Raw genomic sequence first — 19351 nt, forward strand, 5'->3', positions numbered from 1 at the left:
CTGGCTCACGTGAGAGAGGAGAGAATGGAGAGAGTGAGAGGGAGAGAGAGGCCGGCCAAGTTAGAAATGAGGGGGGGGAGAGAGAGAGAGAGAGAGAGAGAGAGAGAATTTAACACAAAAGCTTGAGTGGGTTAGGTGACCAACCCCACTCACATTTACAAGACTAACTACTCCACTAAAAATCTCATCCAATGGCCAAGATTCAAACACCCATTAAATCTATCCAAAACCAAGGGCTAGGATTTGATCTAGAGCAAAATATCTAAGGGCAATGTGGGGAATGAGCAAGAGTGATGGGGGCAATTTGGTCCATCATTTTCGTTCACTCTAGGGGCTGATTAAGTCCAATTTAACCTCCAATAATTTGGAATTAATGCTTAAGGCTCAGGGCAAAATGGTAATTTTCCACTCCCGGTCCAAAATTCAATTTTTCGATCATACCGATCCCAAATATGATTGGCCACACTAATACGACGTCGTCCTTGAAAATTAGTCGCGTACGTCCGTGAAATTCGACACTCAAGTCCGGATTCAACTCAACGATCAATTTCGCCCAATTGCGATTTTAGCGTCTCTTACTAACGGGCGGCTTTTTAGGGGTTACGCGTATCGACCTAGGGTTACTCGAGTCGTGACGGTCTCGATTTTCAAGAGAACGCGAGGATTTATCGCTAGTTCCGGAGGTCGCGATCGTTCGGAATAAGTTTAGGATCGTTCGCCACGCATACTCTTGGGCGAGCGGAATCACCCGCGATCCGATTTTACGTCGTTGGCGAACCAAATCTGTCGTCCTACTTGGATCGACCCACATTGGCCCAAAATATTCCCTCGTCGTTCCTCGGAATCGAAGGTCGATTCCCGATCGAGTTCTTGGGTCCACGTACCGTTTTTTCCTAGTTAGCCATTCCCTATTGGTCAGTATCTCGAGAGTGATTAGTTCCGGGTGAGACTTACTAAAACAAAATGAGAAATACATATCCATTTCATTGATCACGAAAGTGAGTCAAATTCAGAATGTCACAAGAAAGTTTACTTTGAGAAAGAAGGGGGCCAGATTCCCTACTCCGTCGGGGGAAGAACACTAGAAGTGCCAAAAGTTGTGTACGGCGCTCACTTTGGTGCCAAAAGTTTCAATCGGATCACTTAAGTGCAAAAAGTTGTGAAAAATGATCACTTAAGTGCCACTTCGTCGGAAATCCGACGTGGCATTTTTTTATTAATTTCTCAAGCTGATTGGCTCGCTGGAGGCTGATGTGGCATTTCTTTTCTTTTTTTTTTCCGTTTCTTTCTTTTTTCCTTTCTTTTCTGTTTTTTTCTTTTCTTTCTTCTTATTTCCGATGGCCGGCGTTCGGCCACTGGCCATGGCCGGCCTCGCCAGGCGTCGCCTTCCTCCGGGCGAGGCCAGCCCTCACCGAGGCCACGGCGGCCTCGCTGGGCCTCGCCCGGAGGAAGGCGACGCCTCGGCGAGGCCGCCGTGGCCTTGGCGAGGGCTCGCCTCGCCAGATCCGGCGAGGGCTCGCCTCGCCATATCCGACGAGGCCGTCGTGGCCTTGGTGAGGGCTCGCCTCGCCAGATCCGGTGAGGTCGGGCCTCGCCCGGAGGAAGGCGATGCCTCGGCGAGGCCACCGTGGCCTTGGCGAGGCCGGCCCTCGCCGAGGCCACGACTGCTTCGCCGAGCCTCGCTTGGAGGAAGGCGACGCCCGGCGACGCCGGCCATGGCCGGTGGCTGGCCTCCGGCCACCGGCCATGGTAGAAGAAGAAGAAGAAAGAAAGAAAAGAAAAAAGAAAAGAAAGAAAAGAAAAAAGAAAAAAGAAAAGAAAGAAAAAAATTTCAGAAAAAAAATATTTAAAAAATTAAATTATACACATGGAAATGCCACGTGTCATTAAAATTTAAATACAAAAGCCACGTATTAAATTTGGTTGGAATTTCTCGCCGTTGGCACTTAAGTGATCGTTTTTTCTCCGATTTGGCACTTAAGTGATCGCCGGCGTAAACTTTTGGCATTTAAGTGATCCAAATGAAACTTTTGGCACCAAAGTGAGCGCCGTACACAACTTTTGGCACTTCTAGTGTCCTTCCCCCCTACTCCGTCTTTACGATCCATGTCAATTTCTTGCTCCCGAAAGCTTATCATAGGATATCATGTCCTTCTTCTACTCTTAGTCACAAGGCATTCATCTTTAAATAGCTTACTTTTTCGGCAGGCAGAAGGTAAATAATTTTTGATAAAATGGACCCGTTAAAGACGAGTAGGCAGTGATGGAAGATAGTGAAGTTCGAGGGGGAGAAGTAGTGGCTGCGACGCGTCGAGGCACTCTTCGACGGTCCCCGTCCGCCTGGCCTGCCGGCCCATGAATTCTTCAGATCAGGCCGGCATGCCGGGCTAGATCAATAGGTTTCGAGTCAAATAGGAAGAACTAGAAGATTCCACCTCTGGAAAGCGCCTACAACTAATGGCTTAACCCGGGTTTTGGCCGGTTTACCTACTATTGGATTTGAACCAATGACTCTCGCCGTATGAAAGCGATACTCTAACCGCTGAGTCAAGTAGGTCAAGCTGAGTCAAGTTAGAGAAAATATTATCACTCAACGGCTACTCAATCCCAATTGTGTAATCTCGTCCAACGGATTGATTGGAGAGTGCTAATCTGAAGACTATCCAACGAGTAGATTGAAAGTGGAGCAATATAAAAAGATCTCAAAGATCGAATATTCTCTAATAATTGTCTAATAATACTTGTCATCAGAAGTAGGCGAGCACCCGAATGATATACCTGTACATATGACTTTCATCGAGTATGGCTTCCCCCGGAATTCGAAATGCATCTATGAAATTGAGTATAAAATTCCGTTTACTCACTTGAAATCGAGTATCCTTTTCCCTCCCTTTCTTGCTAGGATTGAAAATCCTATATTTTACGCATCAGGATTAAGTCCTTAGGTTTCCAAAATAATGTAAAATAGAAAAAGAAAAGTGCTTCGAATCATTGTTATTTCAAAGGACTGGTTCTAAAAAAGTGAAGGCATTTACGATTGTTGGAATACATGTCGAGAATATAAATAAATAAGAAAAAAGGAAGAAAAGGATAAAATTATTCTAACTTTATGAAAGGTGAGTAGGAAGGGAGTATAATCAATTCTTACTTTATGCAAGGTGGAGGGTGGCTCCACTGGAGATCATATAATCACCTGCATGATGATGGCCTGTTTAAATGGGAGGAATGAAATGACTTTTTTTTCTGTCGAAAAACATAACAATATTATTGTAAAGCTAAGAAATTTTGAACAAAATACTCAACGACGGGGCATCCAAATAAAGTAATTCTCGAAGGGGTTGGAGGGATTGGGCCACTCAAGAGGAGAGTAGGAGAGTAGGGAATTCATTCTACATGCCTTAGCTACCCAATTGGTTACAAGATTCGCGGACCAACCACAATGGGCCAAGGTGATATTTTCGAAAGAGCCCATCAAGAATTTGGCTTCTTCTGTAATGGTACTGATATCCCACCGCCCGTGATCATCTTTGACCACCGCTTGTCCGAGTTCAACAACGGTCAGATTCCAGCTGCAACCTCATCTCTTTCTTCGACTGAAGCAGCTTCAAGGCTTCGACCATGGCCAACGCCTCAGTATGAATCGCTGATGAGGCTGGAACAATCTTAGCAAAACCGTCGACGAAGGTCCCTGTAGCATCTCGGATAACCCCTGCGATGGCACCTTCCGTAGCTCCTTCAACATTATTTGTGTTGATAATAATAATAATAACAAATAGACCAATTATTTGTGTTGCTCTCTGAGTCTCATAGAAGTTTGTCTTCTTGCATGACCAATCCTCTTTCTCGGTACTCTATGTGTTTTCTTTTTTTTTTTCTTTTTTTTACCGGGGAAGTTGATTCTTGCAAGAAGCTTTGCCCCTTCATCGCAACCTGAGTTAATGATATTTGGGAATTTGTTTTGAGTTTTTATTATACATTTAAATGGCCATGGGGCACAGCGTGAACAAGTCGAGGTTAAGCAATGCAATGCAACGCAAGTGATACGCATGACTTTCGAGCCCCCTTTTGGTTCATTTACTTCCGGGGGTCCACCACATCCTTCACGCATTTTGGGATTGGCTTTCTTCTTGACGAGTGATGTGATGCTCCACCAACACAGATATGATTTTGTATATGTCTATGCACTAACAGGGAATATATGTCCAATCAATTCTTGATAGCGTCGTCATCCAATATTCGAGCTTTTAAAGTATCGATGAGATCGATCAAATCTGCTCCACAATTGTGCATAGCCCCACATAAAAGTGGAGGAGGTACACAAATAATGGAGGAACGGGCCAAATATATTCATTAGGTTTGGAAAAGTTGGAGTGGACTGACAAGTCCACTGTGTAGGGAATGAAAAAGATGAACCACAAATTTTACAAATGGGTACAAACATCACATCATGATGAACAGTTATAAGGACGATAAATGAAAGCAGCATCCACCAGCAACGAGCAAGTATTTGGCGTAGCTAATTGGTACACTAAGCTCAAGTGGGCTGTCTGGTCTGGTGGAGCTAGATCCACGTGGAATCCATCATTTCCTCATAACCAAAATTCAGTTTAGCATATAGGGTTAATACAATAAAAAACCCTAAACTGATATACATATGATAAATTTACTTTAAATTAATTTTGATCATCAAAAATTTAAAATTAGTACACCGGTGATAAATTTATCATCTGTTAGTTTCCATTAAATTTTACTGTCAAATTGCTGAGTTATATAACACGTAACAAATTTTTTTTTGTCGAATGGACGTGACGGTTGACTGGTGTTTGATTTGGAGTTTCATCCTCCGTTTTTTACAGGTGTACCAGTTTGTGATTTTTCGTTGTATTAATCAAATTTAACGGAAACTAACAAAGGTAAATTTGTCACAAATATACCAATTTGGGGTTTTTGGTGGTCAAAAAATTAGTTGTCACAGGTATACCAGTTTGGGATTTTTCGTGATCAAAAAATTAGTTTAGTGTAAATTTATCACATGTGTACCAATTTAGGGTTCTTCATGGTATTGACCCTAGTATATATACTACACTCGTATATAATAATTTATCAACAAGAGGATGCTAGAAAAAATGAGCGCATACATAGCATTCAAATATATTTATCTTTTTGAGAAAAAAATTATTTTTACCCATAACAGCACACCTGTGGACTAAAATGCATAAACTTTTATCTACCCGGAACATACACCACTCAAAACTACATTCATTTGCTCCATCAATGTTGATTCTCAAGGTGAGTGCCTTTGGTGGGGTCCAATTTTGCGTTGATCGACTTGTTAAGTTTCGAACTTTGATTATTACCTTTGCTGGAATTTCTGAGTGCCGTTCTTGCCGAGCCGATTAGGGTTTTCGGATTTGGGGGAAGCCTCCGAAAAACATAGTCCTTCCTCGCTTTCCATAATTATTTTCCTTTCATTTTGATGCACAGGATGAATGAGGGACTGTGCAGGGAGTATCTCTCACATGGTGACTCAAATAATTATTTTCCTTCCAATTCCTTAATTTTTATTCATATTTATCTCAATTTTATTCCCTCTGATTTGTTTATAGTCCATGCTAGCTTAAGTACTAAGAGTATGAAAAAGTCGATTCCTTACACACTGGGGAATTAAAAAATCAATGTTCTTGAACATAATTTCTTTGAAGGTTCGTGTTGATGTTGACGCGGCCACATTCTCCATTGAAAACATTAGGTGAGTTTCAGTAATGGCAAAGGCCTAATGAAGGATCACATCCCTTCTTCAGCCGTATAGCCCAGACACACCCTAACACGGGGAGAGAGAGAGATCCGTCAAGCGGAGCAAACTAATGCTATGGTGAGCTCAGATGCAGGAACGTCATCGAGAAACGAGTACCAAGTGTTCTTAAGCTTCAGAGGACCCGACACTCGCGCTGGATTCACCGACTTCCTCTTCCATAGCTTGACTGACGCTGGAATATGCGTCTTCCGAGACGATGAAGAGGTCCGTGTCGGTGAAAGGATCGATGGATCGCTTCAGCGAGCGATCGACAACTCCAGGATCTACATACCCATCTTCTCTAGAACCTACGCTTCAAGCCAATTGTGCCTCCACGAGCTCGCACAGATCGTGGCAAACACTTCCAAATGGGAAGATAAAAAAGAGATCCTACCTATTTTCTTCGACGTGGAACCTGACGATGTTAAGCTGAAATGTGACATCCCGAATTTCGGCCCATTTTTGGGATTTATAAAACGCGTAATTTGTCAGTGTGCTTATAGTAAAATCTCGCCCGGGAACTGATCACTCCCGATGATCATTTTAAATTAGAGATTTCGCTAGAATCGCACTCGATCAAATTTGGCCGTTATTTGGATCCCGAACTTGACAGTCGATTTCCGGGATTTTCGAGACAAAATAAATTGGACGGTGTCAATATTATGGTAGCCAACGTTGAGATTTTCAGGAATGATGGAAAAAGGGGAGTTTTTGACCACGTGCGAATTTGGACTAGTAGACCTTCCTCGTTATATTTTGGTCTAATTAATTTGGCATTTGTCCATTTTTATATGCGAGGCTTATTTTGGACCGGTAGATCGTTTTCGATTTTGAATTTGGACCATCGGTTTGCAAATAATATTTGAATGTTCAAATTATTTCTTATTCTATTTCTCTCTCTCTCTCTCCTCCCCCTCTGCTGCGCACGATGGCCCCCTCCACGTGTCTCCTCACGCTCATTTGTTTCCTCAGACCTTCTCTCTCTCCTCTCTCTTCTTCTCTCTCCTTTCCTTCTCCCTTCTTTCTTCTTCTTCCTCCTTCCTCCCGCATCACGTTCTGCTCCTGCTTCTGCTCCTTCTCCCTGCTGCCGACGCCGACCGCCTGAGCTCGCCTGGCCGCCGCGCGTCGCCGCCGTCGACAACTAGCTCGACCGCCGCGCCGTCGTCCGCCAGTCGCCGCCCCGACCGGCTGGTCTCCCCCTCTGTTCCAGATCTCGTTTCCCGACCCTTCCGCGCGCGTGTCTTCCACCGCGCCGCCGTTCGCCGCCGCGCGCCTCACCGCCCGTCTAGCCGGTGTTCCTGTCGACCCGGAGCCGCTGTTCGTGCCGCCGATCGTCCGAGCCGACCGTCCCCGTCACTCCTTTCTCTTCTCTCTCTCCCTCCGGCTTGGGCCAGATCTGGCCGTGTCGGCGTTGCTCGCCGCCGCGAGCCGCCCCGGCCAACCGTCGCTGCCTCAGCCGCCGACCGCCACCCCACCGCCTGGCCGACAACCCGACACCATCCCCTCCCCTGTTCTGGTCACCGCTCTCCTCCCCTGTTCTGCCTTCACCGCCCCTGTTCCCGTCGCCGCCGTGGGCCGCTGCTCGAACGCCGGAGCTGCTGCTGTTCCGGCGAGGCCCCGGTTCTCCCTTGTTGCCGCCGAGCTGTTGCTGCCTCAGCCGGACCTCCTTGTCGCCCGGCTGTGGCCGAGAGCCTCGCCAATCGCCGCCGCCGCCGCTGTTCCAACGACTTCCCCGCTGTCCAGCTTCATTTTATTGCTCAAATCAAGGTAAGCAACTCCCTAAACTTTGTCTAGGACATTGGGTACTAGTAGACTTGTTTAGGGAGCAATTAGTGTGGATTGAGGGCTGTTTAAGGACTGATTGGGTTGCTAGATTTGTGGACTGATGATGGCTGGATTTTGAATTGTTTATGGCTGATTCGGTGATTGAGTATGGCGGGCCTTAATGGCTGGTTTGATGGAGTGACATCGGTTGGGTTATCGAGTTAAATGCGTTAAATCGTGTTGGAATGGCGAGCTATGTTTCGGTTGAGCGTTGCTGGATGTGTGGGCTGATTTGGTGCCCGAATCGCATATGTCGATGGTTATTTTGATGGCTGGATTTTAGCGGGATGAGGAAGTGACGTTGGTTGGGTTATTGAATGAAATGCGGATTAATATGTGTCGGAGTGGCGAGTCGTGTCGCGATGAATTAATGCCGGGTTTGTAGGTTGATTTGACACTCCATTGGCGTATAATATTCGTTGTTTCTATGGCTAGTTGTTGTTGCCTTGAGATAACCGATTGTGAGTGTGCATTTGTGATTTTAATTGTTAGAATCTCGGTTGTTTGATTTGCTAAGCGTGGCTGATTTTGTGGCGGGTTACGGCTGAAATTGTGGCTGAACTTATGGCTTGTTTGATGGTGGAATCTATGTCAAGAGCATTGGTTGTTTGTGTGTGATTCAATGCTCGATTGGCTGTCATTCATGTTGGTCACTTGTGATTGGGTTGACACAGTCTATGTGAGCTTGAATTACAGTGATAGATGTGCTTGTGTTAGCTTGACGTGTGACCGACACTTGGTTAGAGTGAATTGTATGGCGTGTGTGGTTGATTGAATAAGCCCGGATTGATCGGAGGGCTGCCAACCTGTAGGGTGTTGACCCGGGTCGTAAGAAAGGACCTGTAGGGTGTTGACCCGGGTCGTGAGAATGGTCCTGGAGCGTGTTGACGCGGAACAAAGCCCGGATTGATCGGAGGGCTGCCAGCCTGGAGCGTGTTGACGCGGGTGGCGAGAAAGGACCTGTGGGGTGTTGACCCGGGTCATGAAAAAGTTAGATGAATGCGCATGTGTATTGTACCTAATGGAATTGGTGAATGTACGTGTGAATGACGTTCGAGTGATTGTGATATGTACGTGAAGTGTTATTGTATTACAGTGATTTGACTAATGTGTAGAGCTAGCGTGTGATTTGAGACAAGGTAAGTACATTATATGAAATTTGTTATGTGAATAATTAGATTGCCTTTTTAGACTTGTCTGGGTACGCATTGGCCTATGTGGGGTTTAGGGGTCTGCTTATTGAGAAATATTATCATGGTTATTATATAACCACTTTCAGATCCGCGACCGTGATCGACTTGAAGATGCCGCCAGAGTACTATAGGGATTGAAGGATAGATCAATTTACCCTGTCTTTTGAGTATATTTTTGTAGAGGAGATAGGCTTGTAAACCACCGCCCCCTTTTGAAAATTGTGGTTTTTAAATTGGTAGCCTGGATTACTGTTTTGTATTAATGACTGCTTTATGAAATTATTGTTTCGTGCTATCCTTTTGTCATCTTGTTAGTTGTCTGGGTTGTTTTATTTTGCTTCCGCTTGCGTAGTTCGTTTGGGTCGGCGACGCGTCCTGGGACGTCGCGTTCAATGATCGACCATCGAGGGGTGTTGCGAGCCCGTTGGGGTTCGAGGCGTGACATCCCTGTTGATTTGGTATCAGAGCAAGGTCAGCTCGATCCAAGATGGTCGAAGCCTGGAGTGATAAGGAGCGATGACTTTGGGGTAGACAGTTAAGGAGATTTGTGTGCCATGCGTACCCCAGACTGTTTGATTGTGATTGCTGAGTGATTTTATGCAATAACGTGCGAAATGCAGGCGCGTCAGGACTTGAGGTAAGTGCACGAACTTTGTTGGTTGTGATTGGGTGTTGTTTGTGATTGGCTGCCTGCTTAGTGAATTATTGTTGTGATTCACTACCTAGGGCTTTAGACTGGTATAGTTGGCTTAGGTCTTTAATTCCTGAGGGGAATTATAGCAGGTAAGTGAGTGGTGTGACCCTGTGAGTTTGAGCAGTCGAGGTCGAGGTCGAGGACGAGGTTGAGGTCAAGGTCGTGTAGGTCCGCAAGCTGGAGTTGCAGAGGATCCCAGAGTGGATGGAATTCTGAGGGTACTCGAAGAAGTTGGAATTTTAATGGGAATGATGGGAATCAAGGTCAAGGGCAAGTTAATGCAGTCAGACAGATGCAATAACTGTTGAGCAATTTTTGAAATTGAAACCTCCGAAGTTTGATGGAAAAAGTGACTTCGAGGCTACATCACTTTGGATATAAGAGTTGGAAAAAAAGGCTTTGAAGTATCGGGGTGCTTTGGTCGAGGCTTTCAATGGGAAGCACTTTTCGGAGAATGCGCGAGAACAGAAAAAGACAGTTTCCTCGGCTTCGCTAAAATCGGGTGTCAGTCGATCAGGTCGAGTTTGTAAGGTTGTCTAAGTACGCACCAAGGATGGTCAAGGACCATATGGATAGGACAAGGAGGTTTCGGGATGGATTGGAACCGGAATTCCGCAATCAGTTAGTACTTTGAGTATTAAGGGATTACAATGAGTTGTACGAGAGGGCTCGATGGTTGAAATGGATATGAGTGAAAAGAGCTGCCGCTTCTGGATCGCGGTACGCGCCGGCTAGGGACAATAGGAACTTTGAAAAGAAGCCTATGATAGAGAATCGGAAATTTGTCTCTTTAGTAAGAAAGAACTTTGGAAAGTCGAACTACTACTTCAATGCTGCATGTCGGTCTTACGGAAAGAGGCATAGGAATGGCCATTGCCAAGGTAGAAGTGGAGCATGTTGTGGATGTGGACAGTAAGGTCACCAAGTGAGAAATTGTTGAACCGACAGGTTAGGTCACTAATGCAATCGCAGCGACCGCAGGTAGGACATTAAGCGAGAGCTGCCCTGCAGATTAATCAAAATTGACTATGGACGTAAGGAAAGATGTACGTTGTGGTGGGGAAGGAATCAAAGGATGTGCCGCGAAAGTCTAAAGGCGTTACGTGTTGATATTGGGTACAATAGGCGATGATTTTGAAGTTGTAACTCTAATGGTCATGTACGACGTATAATTGCTTATAGTGAATAGGTGTAATCGGTTTAAGGATTTATGGATTACTGATGATATTCTTGGACGGGTTTGGAAGGATGAGCGTTGCTTGGAAATTTCAGATTTTGTAAAGAACCGATGTGATTTGTTTTTGGGAGACTGTTGGATTGAAATTAGATGGATTGAGCTTTGTTTTTGAGGTATAGAAAGATAATTATTTTGTGGCTGACTAGTTGGTTGAAGAACCAAGGTTAAAGGACGTAGTCGAGGTGTGTAATCTTCCCAATGTCTTTCCTCAGGAATTGCCGAGATTACCACCTGAGAGGGAAGTGGAGTTTGTGGTTGAATTAGCCACAGGGATAGAACTGATCTCGAAAGTGCCCTATAAGATGTTGCTATCGGAATTGAAGGAATTGAAGGTCCAAATGCAGGAGTTGCTGGATAAAGGTTTTATTCGCCCGAGTGCATCTCCATGGGGAGCGCCAGTGTTGTTCGTGAGGAAAAAGGATGGGTCGTTAAGATTGTGTATTGACTACAGACAATTGAATCAAGTGACCACTAAGAATAAGTACCTGTTGCCAAGGATTGATGACCTGTTTGATCAGTTATAATGGGCGTCAGTGTTTTCTAAGATCGATTTGAGGACTGGTTATCACTAATTGAGGATCAAGAGGGAGGACGTGTCGAAGTCGGCATTTAGGATGAGGTATGGACACTACGAGTTCACGGTGATGCCGTTTAGACTGACGAACGCCCCTGTTGCCTTTATGGATTTAACGAATCGGGTATTCAAGGAATTTCTGGATCAGTTTGTAATTGTGTTCATAGATGATATCCTGGTATACTCGAAGAGTCCCGTTGAGCATGAGTTACATTTGGAAAAGGGTTCTACGAACTTTAAGGGAACATGCACTCTACGCTAAGTTCAGTAAGTGCGAGTTTTGGCTTCGTTAAGCGGCATTTTTTTTAGGACATGTGATGTCCAGGGAAGGAATTGCAGTGGACCCGACAAAGATCGAAGCTGTCATGATTTGGCCGAGGCCGACAACAGTAACCGAGATTTGGAGCTTCTTGGGTCTAGCATATTATTATAGATGCTTTGTGAAAAGGTTTTCGGTAGTAGCGACACCGTTAATGCGTTTGCTAAGAAGGAAACGAAGTTTGAATGGACGGATAAGTACAAAAGGAGTTTTCAGGATTAAAACAGAGTTTGATGACTAAGGCAACATGGAAGGGTGGTAGTATACGCATCGCGACAGTTGAGATCGCATGAGATGAATCACCCGACGCATGACTTAGAATTGGTCGCGATTATTTTCGCTCTTAAGATTTGGAGACACTACCTGTGTGGGGAGAAATTTCAAATTTATACGGACCATCAAAGTCTAAGGTACTTGTTTTCTCAAAAGGAATTAAACATGAGACAGCGCCGTTGGATGGAACTCCTTAAGGACTACGACTGCGATATTTTATATCACCCCAGAAAGGCTAATAAGGTAGCGGATGCACTGAGTTGGAAATCGAGCATCGCGCGTATGATGGTCAAAGAATGGACCTTGTTGGAGGGAGTCCAGGATTTAGAGTTTAAGTTTGAAGTGAGCCATGTTTTCAAGTCTACTTGCCGCATTGAGGATTGAATCGGAAATTCAGACTAAAATTAAGGCTTTACAATCTACGGACCCGGAGATTCAGAAGATTTTGATGTATGGATGCCACAAAAAGGAAATCGGATTTTCAGGTATCCGAGGATAGGATTCTAAAGTTCCGTGGATGGTTATGTGTGCCAAGTGATACAGAACTGAAGGAAAAGATTTTGTTTGAAGCACACCGTAGTACGTATAGTATTCACCCGGGGAGTACAAAAATGTATCAGAATTTACAGCAGCATTATTGGTGGAACGGCGTGAAAGTGAACGTGGCCAAGCATGTGGCTAAGTGTTTCACATGCCAATAAGTGAAGGCGCAACATCGCAAGCCGGGTGGAATGTTGCAGCCATTGGAAATCCTTAAGTGAAAATGGGAACATATCACAATGAACTTCGTCATAGGATTACCGAGGAGCCAGAGGGGCCATGATTCGATTTGGGTGATAGTGGATTGGTTGACAAAGTCAGCACATTTCCTACTAGTGCGAAAGGATTTTGCCTCGGAAAGGTATGCCAATTTGTATGTGCGATACATAATCCGTCTCCATGGAGTACTAGTAACGATCACCTCGGACCGTGATCCTAAGTTTACCGCCGCTTTTTGGAAAAGTCTTCATATGGCATTAGGAACGAGATTACAGTTTAGCACGGCTTATCATTCGCAGACGGATGGCGAGTCTGAGAGGACGATTCAGACTTTGGAAGATATGGTGCGAGCATGTGTATTGGATTTTAGGGAAAGTTGGAAAGGCCCTTGGTTGAGCTTGCCTATAACAATAGCTATCAGCAGAGTATCAGAATGGCACCATTCGAGGCACTCTATGGCAGGGCTTGCAGAACACCGGTTTGTTGGGATGAAGTTGGTGAGAGGAGCATCACAGGTCCCGAGTTGGTTCAGCAATCAGTCGAAACAGTCAAGGTAATTCGGGATAGGCTTAAGACCGCTCAGAGCCGCCAAAAGAATTATGCGGACCGGAGACGTAGGCCTTTGGAATTTCAAGTAGGGGGACCACGTTTTCCTCAAGGTATCGCCTATGAGAGGATTATCTCGGTTTGGTAAGAAAGGGAAGTTGAGCCTGAGGTACGTGGGCCCATTCGAGGTCTTAGAGAGAATTGGTATCTTGGCCTATCGTCTCGCGCTACAACCAAATTTGTCTCAAGTGCACAATGTGTTCCACGTGTCAATGTTAAGAAAGTATGAACCGGACCCGACCCACGTGATAGACATGGACGACAGAGTGTCGTATGTGGAAAAGCCAGTTCGGATCGAGGACAGAATAGAAAGAATGCTGCGGAACAAGAAAATTCCGATGGTCAAGGTGATTTGGGAGCACCAGGGAACTGAAGGTGCGACGTGAGAAAGCGAAGAGTTGATGCGACACCAATACCCCCAATTGTTTGAATAGTTGGGTTGGATTGTAAATTTCGAGGACGAAATTTTTGTAAGGGGGGAAGAGTTATGACATCCCGAATTTCGGCCCATTTTTGGGATTTATAAAACGCGTAATTTGTCAGTGTGCTTATAGTAAAATCTCGCCCGGGAACTGATCACTCCCGATGATCATTTTAAATTAGAGATTTCGCTAGAATCGCACTCGATCAAATTTGGCCGTTATTTGGATCCCGAACTTGACAGTCGATTTCCGGGATTTTCGAGACAAAATAAATTGGACGGTGTCAATATTATGGTAGCCAACGTTGAGATTTTCAGGAATGATGGAAAAAGGGGAGTTTTTGACCACGTGCGAATTTGGACTAGTAGACCTCCCTCGTTATATTTTGGTCTAATTAATTTGGCATTTGTCCATTTTTATATGCGAGGCTTATTTTGGACCGGTAGATCGTTTTCGATTTTGAATTTGGACCATCGGTTTGCAAATAATATTTGAATATTCAAATTATTTCTTATTCTATTTCTCTCTCTCTCTCTCCTCCCCCTCTGCTGCGCACGATGGCCCCCTCCACGTGTCTCCTCACGCTCATTTGTTTCCTCATACCTTCTCTCTCTCCTCTCTCTTCTTCTCTCTCCTTTCCTTCTCCCTTCTTTCTTCTTCTTCCTCCTTCCTCCCGCATCACGTTCTCGCTCCCGCTTCGCTCCTTCTCCCGCGCGCCGACGCCGACCGCCCGAGCTCGCCCTGGCCGCCGCGCATCGCCGCCGTCGACAACTAGCTTGACCGCCGCGCCGTCGTCCGCTGGGCCACCGCCCGACCGGGCTGGTCTCCCCTCTGTTCCGCATCTCGTTTCCCGACCCTTCCGCGCGCGTGTCTTCCACCGCGCCGCCGTTCGCCGCCGCGCGCCTCACCGCCCGTCTAGCCGGTGTTCCTGTCGACCCGGAGCCGCTGTTCGTGCCGCCGATCGTCCGAGCCGACCGTCCCCGTCACTCCTTTCTCTTCTCTCTCTCCCTCCGGCTTGGGCCAGATCTGGCCGTGTCGGCGTTGCTCACCGCCGCGAGCCGCCCCGGCCAACCGTCGCTGCCTCGGCCCGCCGACCGCCACCCCACCGCCTCGGCCGACAACCCGACACCATCCCTCCCCCGCTCCGTCACCGCTCTCCTCCCTCGTTCTCGCCTTCACCGCCCCTGCTCCCGTCGCCGCCGTGGGCCGCTGCTCGAACGCCGGAGCTGCTGCTGTTCCGGCGAGGCCCCGGTTCTCCCTTGTTGCCGCCGAGCTGTTGCTTTGCCTCGCCCGGACCTCCTTGTCGCCCGGCCTGTGGCCGAGAGCCTCGCCAATCGCCGCCGCCGCCGCTGTTCCAACGACTTCCCCGCTGTCCAGCTTCATTTTATTGCTCAAATCAAGGTAAGCAACTCCCTAAACTTTGTCTAGGACATTGGGTACTAGTAGACTTGTTTAGGGAGCAATTAGTGTGGATTGAGGGCTGTTTAAGTACTGATTGGGTTGCTAGATTGGTGGACTGATGATGGCTAGATTTTGAATTGTTTATGGCTGATTCGGTGATTGAGTATGGCGGGCCTTAATGGCTGGTTTGATGGAGTGACATCGGTTGGGTTATCGCGTTAAATGCGTTAAATCGTGTTGGAATGGCGAGCTATGTTTCGGTTGAGCGTTGCTGGATGTGTGGGCTGATTTGGTGCCCGAATCGCATATGTCGATGGTTATTTTGATGGCTGGATTTTAGCGGGATGAGGAAGTGACGTTGGTTGGGTTATTGAATGAAATGCGGATTAATATGTGTCGGAGTGGCGAGTCGTGTCGCGATGAATTAATGCCGGGTTTGTAGGTTGATTTGACACTCCATTGGCGTATAATATTCGTTGTTTCTATGGCTAGTTGTTGTTGCCTTGAGATAACCGATTGTGAGTGTGCATTTGTGATTTTAATTGTTAGAATCTCGGTTGTTTGATTTGCTAAGCGTGGCTGATTTTGTGGCGGGTTACGGCTGAAATTGTGGCTGAACTTATGGCTTGTTTGATGGTGGAATCTATGTCAAGAGCATTGGTTGTTTGTGTGTGATTCAATGCTCGATTGGCTGTCATTCATGTTGGTCACTTGTGATTGGGTTGACACAGTCTATGTGAGCTTGAATTACAGTGATAGATGTGCTTGTGTTAGCTTGACGTGTGACCGACACTTGGTTCGAGTGAATTGTATGGCGTGTGTGGTTGATTGAATAAGCCCGGATTGATCGGAGGGCTGCCAACCTGTAGGGTGTTGACCCGGGTTGTAAGAAAGGACCTGTAGGGTGTTGACCCGGGTCGTGAGAATGGTCCTGGAGCGTGTTGACGCGGGACAAAGCCCGGATTGATCGGGGGCTGCCAGCCTGGAGCGTGTTGACGCGGGTGGCGAGAAAGGACCTGTGGGGTGTTGACCCGGGTCATGAAAAAGTTAGATGAATGCGCATGTGTATTGTACCTAATGGAATTGGTGAATGTACGTGTGAATGACGTTCGAGTGATTGTGATATGTACGTGAAGTGTTATTGTATTACAGTGATTTGACTAATGTGTAGAGCTAGCGTGTGATTTGAGACAAGGTAAGTACATTATATGAAATTTGTTATGTGAATAATTAGATTGCCTTTTTAGACTCGTCTGGGTACGCATTGGCCTATGTGGGGTTTAGGGGTCTGCTTATTGAGAAATATTATCTTGGTTATTATATAACCACTTTCAGATCCGCGACCGTGATCGACTTGAAGATGCCGCCAGAGTACTACAGGGATTGAAGGATAGATCAATTTACCCTGTCTTTTGAGTATATTTTTGTAGAGGAGATAGGCTTGTAAACCACCGCCCCCTTTTGAAAATTGTGGTTTTTAAATTGGTAGCCTGGATTACTGTTTTGTATTAATGACTGCTTTATGAAATTATTGTTTCGTGCTATCATTTTGTCATCTTGTTAGTTGTCTGGGTTGTTTTATTTTGCTTCCGCTTGCGTAGTTCGTTTGGGTCGGCGATGCGTCCTGGGACGTCGCGTTCAATGATCGACCATCGAGGGGTGTTGGGAGCCCGTTGGGGTTCGGGGCATGACATGAAAACTCCGTTGTATCGCGATGCCATACTCAATTTGGAACGTGAGAAGAAGTTGAGCAATGAGCAAGTAGATGCATGGAGAGAGGCTCTCATGGAGGTTGATGCAATAAAGGGGTGGGAAGTGAAGAAGTACAGAGGGTAAGCTAGATGCTTTCCTTGTGTTTGTTTCCCCAATTTTCCTTAACAGTTGATCATAGATGTAATAAATTCCAGTATGATTGAGGTGGGACTTTTACTATTAGTATTATTAAATAAACAAACCTACGCTACATGAGTCAAAAAATGCGAAACTGCTTAACAAGGTCATCTTATATAATGGGCGAATAATTATATAACAGCTAGGTAGCCTAACTAATATTTGATTGCGGGCATTGGAAGGGAAAAGAATGGGTTAATGACATGCCATGCACATTCCTATAAAATTATTTCATCTTGCAACACGTTGAACATTTCTCCTTTTGAATACACTCTGTTCAATTTCTAGAGTTATCACTCGAACACAATCATAAAATATCAATTTGAACTGCATAAATATTTATACATCTATTTTGTGCAAACGTTATTAATATAATCCCAAGATTTCTAAACTCATGTTGGAATCAAGTCAAATTTCGGGTCATGACATGGCGCATGCATTGCCAAGTGCATAAAAAGTATGTTTCGGAGTGACGTTAATGTCTAATATGGACTCTTAAGAGACAACTTCTAGATTGTTAAGGTCCCATTAGTTGTCCGATTATTCTGTAGCTTATCTGGTGCTTGAATAACATCATTTCTAGCTATGTAATCGTGATTTCACATTTTTTCCTCACTAAAATGGTTTTCCATTGTGGCAGCCATAGCGATGTGATTAAATTGGTAGTTGGGGAGGTCATGGAAAAGTTGAAGACAAAACATAGATCGGTGACTAAACATTTAGTTGGAATTGATGATCGAGTTGCAGCAGTAACCAAATTGTTAGACATCGACTCAAGCGGCGTGCGGCTCATTGGAATTCATGGCATGGGGGGTATCGGTAAAACGACTCTCGCCAAAGTTGTCTTCAACCAACTCTCTTCTCATTTTGGAAAATGTTGTTGTTTCCTTGAAGATGTTCGAGCGAAGTCATCAAGAACTGATGGCTTAGTTGAGTTGCAAAAAAAGTTATTATCCGAAATGGGCTATCCTATAGGAACAAGGAGCATTGACGAAATTGATTATGGAACAAAAAGGATTGGAGAAGCACTCAGCAATAAAAAAGTCCTCATTGTGCTTGATGATGTTGCTAACAGCGAACAAGTGGAGAAATTAGTTGGAGGGAATATTTTGTATTCTGGATCTAGAATATTGATTACGACTAGAAATAAAGATGTTTTGCAAATCAATGGACCAAACTATCAAATCTTACAATATGAAATGGAGGTGATGAGCAGTGATCATGCCTTAAAGCTTTTCAGTAGGCAAGCATTTAACAGAAACTCTCCGTCAGATGATTACAATGATCTTTCGAGGAAAATCGTATATGCTACAGGGAGACTTCCGTTGGCTCTTGAAGTAATTGGTTCGTTCCTCTTTAACAAAAGAGAACGAATATGGAAAGAGACGTTAGAGAAGTTAAGCAAAACCCCCCACGAGGATGTTTTTGGAAAGTTGAAGATCAGCTATGATGCCTTAAGTTACGAGCAACAACAAATTTTCCTTGATATTGCATGCTTTGTCATTGGTGCGAATACGATGTATGCAATTTACATGTGGCAAGATTGTAATTTTTTCCCAAATACCGGAGTTGATGTCCTCGTTAGCATGTCCTTGGTAAAGATTGTGAAGAATACGTTTTGGATGCACGATCAACTTAGAGATCTTGGAAGGGAAATCGTTCATCGAGAAAATCCAGAGAATCCTGGAGAGCGAAGTAGGATATGGATTGGCAAGGAGGTCCTCGATGCAATAAGAACGAAGGAGGTAAAATACCTAAGGTGGAAACTAATAGTTTCTCTACTAGAATATTGTCTACACGCTGCACTGGGATGTTCCTTTTCCTTTCTTCTTTTAGACATTGCAATCCTTTTTCTCTAAAACAAAATACTGAACATCACTTACTTTTTGTACTCATTTGCAGATGAAGAGGAAAGTTAGAGCACTAAATCTTGATAATTATTATAAGGTCATTATCAGAAGTGAAGAGATTAAAAGGTTTGAACATCTCAGGTACCTCAAATTACTTTCTGGAACTTTCAATGGTAACTTGGCAAATAGTCTTACCAATTTGAGGTGGTTTGTTTGGTCTAATACTACTCGAGTGTCTTTTAAGGCAACCAATATGAGCTTAAAGAATGTGGTCATTCTTGAATTTTCAAACAATGACTTCATAGATGGTTCAAAGCTACAGAACTTAATCGAGGTGTGTAATGTGCTTATTTCTATTTTTTTTTCTTTGAAAGTAATATTTGAATGTTCATCAATTAAGTATTACATTTATTTTGACAGATGGCAGGAAAATTGAAAGTTCTTCATCTTGAAGGATGTCCTAGCATAAACAGAACACCAGACTTCTCTAGATGCCCGAATTTGGAGAGGCTTAT

At 44.8% G+C, this 19351-nt stretch overlaps 1 protein-coding gene across 2 annotated transcripts in view; it reads left to right on the plus strand.

The window, feature by feature from the left end:
* The first annotated feature begins 5348 nt into the window (after nucleotides 1-5348).
* The window catches only part of LOC115687105 (TMV resistance protein N-like), a 34031-nt gene continuing 20028 nt past the window's right edge, over nucleotides 5349-19351 (plus strand). For both annotated transcript variants that reach the window (XM_056319646.1, XM_056319645.1), the window contains exons 1-4: nucleotides 5349-6223; nucleotides 16789-16928; nucleotides 17627-18731; nucleotides 18889-19170. In XM_056319646.1, the coding sequence (XP_056175621.1) occupies nucleotides 5870-6223; nucleotides 16789-16928; nucleotides 17627-18731; nucleotides 18889-19170 (1881 nt within the window). In that variant the 5' untranslated portion in view covers nucleotides 5349-5869. The remainder of the gene's footprint in view (nucleotides 6224-16788; nucleotides 16929-17626; nucleotides 18732-18888; nucleotides 19171-19351) is intronic.

Source organism: Syzygium oleosum, unplaced genomic scaffold (assembly GCF_021117445.2).
Source record: "Syzygium oleosum isolate NSW1041296 unplaced genomic scaffold, Sole_v2.1 Sole_v2.18, whole genome shotgun sequence".
Taxonomy (NCBI): Eukaryota; Viridiplantae; Streptophyta; class Magnoliopsida; order Myrtales; family Myrtaceae; genus Syzygium; species Syzygium oleosum.